This window comes from Neltuma alba, unplaced genomic scaffold (genome assembly GCF_004799145.2).
Source record: "Neltuma alba isolate B1F8T4 unplaced genomic scaffold, ASM479914v2 tig00012051_pilon, whole genome shotgun sequence".
In the NCBI taxonomy this organism is placed as follows: domain Eukaryota; kingdom Viridiplantae; phylum Streptophyta; class Magnoliopsida; order Fabales; family Fabaceae; genus Neltuma; species Neltuma alba.
Window position 1 is genome coordinate 418299 of NW_021636615.1, and position 5502 is coordinate 423800.

The 5502-nt window shown below is 34.0% G+C and overlaps 1 protein-coding gene across 1 annotated transcript; it reads left to right on the top strand.

The window, feature by feature from the left end:
- The first annotated feature begins 3645 nt into the window (after positions 1-3645).
- Positions 3646-4143, top strand: LOC114721633 (SKP1-like protein 1B). Its single transcript, XM_028907493.1, has one exon. The coding sequence runs from the start codon at positions 3646-3648 to the stop codon at positions 4141-4143; it is 498 nt and encodes a 165-aa protein (XP_028763326.1).
- The last annotated feature ends 1359 nt before the right edge of the window (positions 4144-5502 follow it).

Here is a 5502-nt window from a genome sequence, read left to right on the forward strand (position 1 = left end):
GTCGGTAGTTTGCGTCAATTTTTCCTCATATCATGAGGCCTTGGTTTGGGATATTATATATGGCCATTTTTTCGTAATTGAATATAATGCCATTGATTGCCCTCTTAATTTGCATCTCCAGCATTTTGTACGTAATAACTTGACTCTCCTATACACGTTGTTTGCCTTTTGGTCTGTCCTAGGGCATCTTTGCATAATAGACGGATTAAACTGAAACCCAACCCAAAATTTAGTATAATTTTTGGTTTGGTTAGGTTTGGTAGCACGTGATTTTGTTTGGTCCGATAATAACGTGACAACAGGTTGGGTTGGATTTGGTCCACCAACACCCTCAATCTAGATGGTCTTACCAATTGGTTATAAATCCATAAGAATCTCCAACAATATTAAACAACAACAAAAAGAATTTAAATTATAAAATATTATTTTAAAAAAATTACTTAGACCAAATCGGAGCAGTCTAGATAGTCTAACTACTTAATTTAGAGCCTAGTCTAACTTGACTAACTAGTTTGGTCCAATCTAATCTGATTTTATCACATTATTTATTTGACCTGGATTGTACTACTTCATATTAGACCAGACTAAATCGGATTACTAGGTTTTTACATGCCCTTAATCTCTCCATTGTGGAGAGATCGAGCAGTCTTTTTTTTTTGTTTTTTGTTTTAATTTCTATAACTTTCTAGAGGGCAAACTATGGAGGTGGGGTGGCTTCTGCATATGTCGACTCGTGTATGTGAACCAATATTCAAGGCATAGGATAACGTGACTAGAAATCTTGAGTGTGTGCACATTAATTTGTTCTTTTTTTAGTCACTTTTTTGACTCTCAACTTTTAAAAAACATCAAAGAAATTTCTAATTTCAAATTAATCCAACATTTTAAAATATTTTTTTAATGAGAGTGAGTATCTTCAAATAATTTTTAATACGCATAACATTTTAAAATATTTTTTTAATAGCACGTGGCATTTGAAAGTAATTTTTATTGCAACTTTGCCCTTGAAATATTTTTTTAGTTGCAATAAACATCCTAAATTTTAGGATGTTGAGTGCTAGAAAAATTACTTTATAATATTAAGTTTTTTTATTCTAAACATAAGATTTATTTTACAGTGTCATTTAATTTTGAGATTAAAATATTTTTTTTTGGCGATTTAAAAGTGATGAATTTAAAAGGTGACTGATAATAGAGCAACTTAACCTCCACACACCTAAGAATTCTTGGGGCGTTACCCCGTGACTTCAATATTAGTTCGCATGAGTCAACCCGTGGTAGCCACCTGCTAGCAATTCATAATAGCCATCTGTTTCTACAGCACAGTTCTTGGCATGAAGAAGAGTATGCACCAAGTCCTAGTGGCAACTATGACGATGTTCTCAACAATATCCTTCTCGTCTTTGGATCGCTTTCTTCAGCTTCTCTGATGTCAATCTTGCTTCCAGACTTGCTTGTGCGGTTCTTGATCATCGTCTGGGCATCATTGCCTGTAATACTCCTACGTCAATTGCTCAAACACGTGTTTCGTAGGATTTGGTGTTGGACAGTGAACGTCGTTTCTGGAGCTGTTCGAAGTTTTAATGTTATGCGGGATGAATCGATTAAAGGAGGAACACTTCCCCAGATGATATAATAAGCAAGCATTGGAAAGTACGGTTCAAATTATCGAAGAAACCTGAGAAGAATTATCGAAAAAAGGAAAGTAGGGTTCAATCTATCGCCCGCATGCTTTGTTGTAATTATGTTGTGTGATTCCCTATGTCTATGTATGTTATATGGTGAGAAATTGGTAGTAAATAGTGTAGGATTTTAGGGATACTTCGAATTGGACCAACCTATTGAAGCGCCCATGTGAAATATAAACAACTTCGGTGCTCGCCATTATAGTAAAATCTAGAATTCGATCGACAATTTTAATAGTCTAGATTTAAAATTTTTTAACTAGTATTTTTAAATAAGAATTATCTTTTGAAAAAACTCATAGTTAATAGATTATATTTATTTTGGATTATGTACCTATTAAAGAAAAATATTTTTCAGAAAACAAAAATATTAAATATTAAATATGGCCATTCATATTAAATTTGAATGGTTGAGATTTAATGAGCATCATAATGCTTATTATCTCAATAAGTATTGAAACTGGTTTCCATATGAAACTGGATCACAAGACTCCGATTAGGCAACACAGCAAAAATACAATGAAGGGAGAGAATAGGGAGAGATGAGAGAGGGCAGGAGTTGTCTGTTTTAGGAGTTATTAGGAAAAGAATCTCTTCACTTCTCTTATTATCCACTTCCCACCACTTTTTTTTTTTATTTGGATCTCGCAGATGAATTGTAAACGGTTAAGATTTAATAGTTTTGTAAAATATTAAATTTCAACTATCCAAAGTTGATCTAATGGTGAGAATAAATAAGTGGATAATATGGGACCCAGAGAAGTCAGTTCTCACGCATTGCTTGTCGTAGTAATAAGCACCATATACTCATTGACATGATGATATTTAAACCATTCAAAACCTGATTTAGATAGTTCAGATTAAAAACTTTTAATGTGTAATTTTTAATTATAAATTTATTTTTAAAAATTATTAGTTATAGGATTATCTTTATTTTAAATTTTCTTTCTATTAAATTTTTAAAAATGATATTATATTAGATTTTATGCTCATAATTATTTTAGACAAATAATGATAAGAAAATATGAATTTGAATAAGGACCAATTTGACATGACTTATAAATAATTTTTTAATTATAATTTTTGAAATAAAAAATAAAAAAATAAAAAATTTTTTATCTCGAGTGGTAATTGTGTTTGTGGTATCTTCATGCCACCTGTAAGAATCCAGAAGATTAGTTAGTTATGGCACGTGACCCAAATTTTGGGACTTTTCTTTTGCAAAATAAGATTTAAGGGCTGTAATTTTAAATCATTGTAATAATAAAATTTAAACAAATTGAATCGTCATGAGAGAAATTTCATGAGAAAATCTTGTTATTTAAATTAACATATTTGTAAATTATCTTTGTCCTTGAAAGCTTATATATTTTATCTCAAAATTAAAATCCTTTCAAATTATGAAGAACCATGAAGATAAGTCATTACATTTGATCCAATTCTTAATAACGTGAGAAGGCAAGTTTATATGTCTAAGTAATTTTAATTTGAATTCCTTTAAATCTTTGACCTAATTTCAATTTAAATGATTAATTTAAATTGCTTTGAATTAATGTTATATCAAAATTATCATATTGTATGGCTAATATTGCATATGGATATCATATGTAGTATGCATATATATACATATACATATAATCATTTCAACATAACATTTCGTGAATAAAATTATGACTCCCAAGCCTAATAAAAAAAATCGAAACAAATTGACTCGTAAATAATATTTTCTTAAAATAGTGAAATCATAAGAAAATCTAGTTATTTTAAATCAAAATATTTGTAAATTATCTTTATCCTTTAAATTTTATCCTATCCCAATTTTCAAAGTTAAAATCATTTCAAATCATCATTATAAATAATGGAGCCCCCTAACGGTGAAGGTTATGTGATTTAGAATCATCGACCCCTGTTTCATTCTTTAGAGCAATCAAGAGGGTTCCTATTACTTCCAACAACAACAATGTCGTCACCTGTGGAGAAGATAACAGTGGTGAGCAGCGACGGCGACGAGTTCAAGATAACGGTCGCTGCCGCGGTGCAATCGGAGCAGCTGAAGCAAATGCCAACGGATGATTCCATCTCGATTGACAAAGTCCGAATGGAAAAGGTAAGCACTGAAATATTGGTGAAAGTGATCGAATATTGCCAGAAGCATGCGGATCATGAAGCCGTCGCCAAGGCCAACGGCAGCGGAGCCTCCGATTCCAAGGCGGAGGAGCTAAACAAATGGGGCGCTGAGTTTATGAAGGTAGATGTGGAGGATAGGCTGTTTCATAGTTTAATGGCAGCAAACTATTTAGAGATTAAGGGGTTGTTTGATTTGGCTTGTCAAACTGTGGCGGATTTGATCAAAGGAAAGACCCTAAAACAGATTCGAAAGATCTTCAATTTAAAGAACGATTTCACCCCAGAGGAAGAAGAGCGACTTCGTAGACAGCATAATTGCTCCTTTGATTAATCAAGTCTCATGGAAGAACTACTTCTTATGTGTTGAGTTTCTTGTTTCTTTATTATTGTGTGTTAGTAATAGTAAAGTTTTAATGACTTCACTGCTCAGGAAGACGATCGAAAATTTGTCAAATTTTTTATCAGCTGACCTGAGAAATTATGTTGGTGAAAAAACTCCAATTTTTTTTATATTATTAGATTCCTCTTGTTATGACTTTAACATTTAAACTTGTTTGTATAAGATTTAAATTTTGATTTATTCACGTTCTGTTGTTAGTTTTTACAATTTTCAATTAATAGATGTAACTATGAAATAATTATAATTAATTAAGATTTTAAACTTTTTTTTGATATTTAGTATTATTAGGAAATATATTTGGTTTTAATTTTGATGTGATTGTTGTCTTTTTATCATTTATTGTTATTCAATTTAATTTTAAAATTTTAAATTTTTTCTCTTTAATTCTTAGAATTGAACTAAGTACTATTTTTTTTTTTATGGAATAAAGGACAGCTAAAACTAGCCCATACAATATATATCCTTCCGTAACAAGTCCGTAACCCGTGGCGGGGGGTTAGTGAAATAGAAGAAACCTTGCGAGACCGAGAGGGCCTCCTTAGCTAACGTGTCGACGACAGTATTGCTCTCTCTAGCACACCAAAGTATGTGGATGTCCCAATCGCGGTTCACGATGCTGAGAATCTCCTGCAACACCTCGTCCTCGTTGACCTCCGTAAGCCCACTCGCCTTGATTCGTTCCACTAGCTCGAGACAGTCACTCTCTACCACCACCTGTCTATAACCTTGGTCCCATGCTACCTTCAGGCCCCATAGGACCCCACTTTCCTCAACTTTGAAACTATTCCCTCCTCCAATATTGCATAGGAACCCCCCCAGTACCTCCCCTCTCTTATCTCTCATGATCCCACCACAGGCCGCGTTGGCACCATCTACATTTGCCGCCCCGTCGACGTTCACCTTTATGAAACCCCTCTTCGGAGGTCACCAACTGTCATTCGAAGCTAAGCAAACTGGGTTAGGTTCTTGGCTCTTGGATCCCCACCTCGCACACGCAAGCACCCTAGCAATGATTCTAGTCGGAGAGTCTTCTTCGTTGCTGAAGACTCTTGTGTTACGTGCCAACCAAAGCTGTCTGCATGTAAGGGTGAATAAAATACCCCAACGGATACCCTGCACCTCTAGTTTCTGACTTAGGTTCCATCGAACCCATTCCTTCATATCCTCACAGAAGAAGAACCTCCCGAGAAACTGTCTCGGTGTCAATCTCAACCAAACCTCTAACGATGGCCCACATCCTGTAACACATGGATCGCAGACTCCCGTTGTGCCGGACATAGGGAATAGGAA

Coding starts and splice junctions, on each gene's coding strand:
- LOC114721633 (XM_028907493.1), top strand. CDS start 3,646: ATGTCGTCACCTGTGGAGAAGATAACAGTGGTGAGCAGCGACGGCGAC.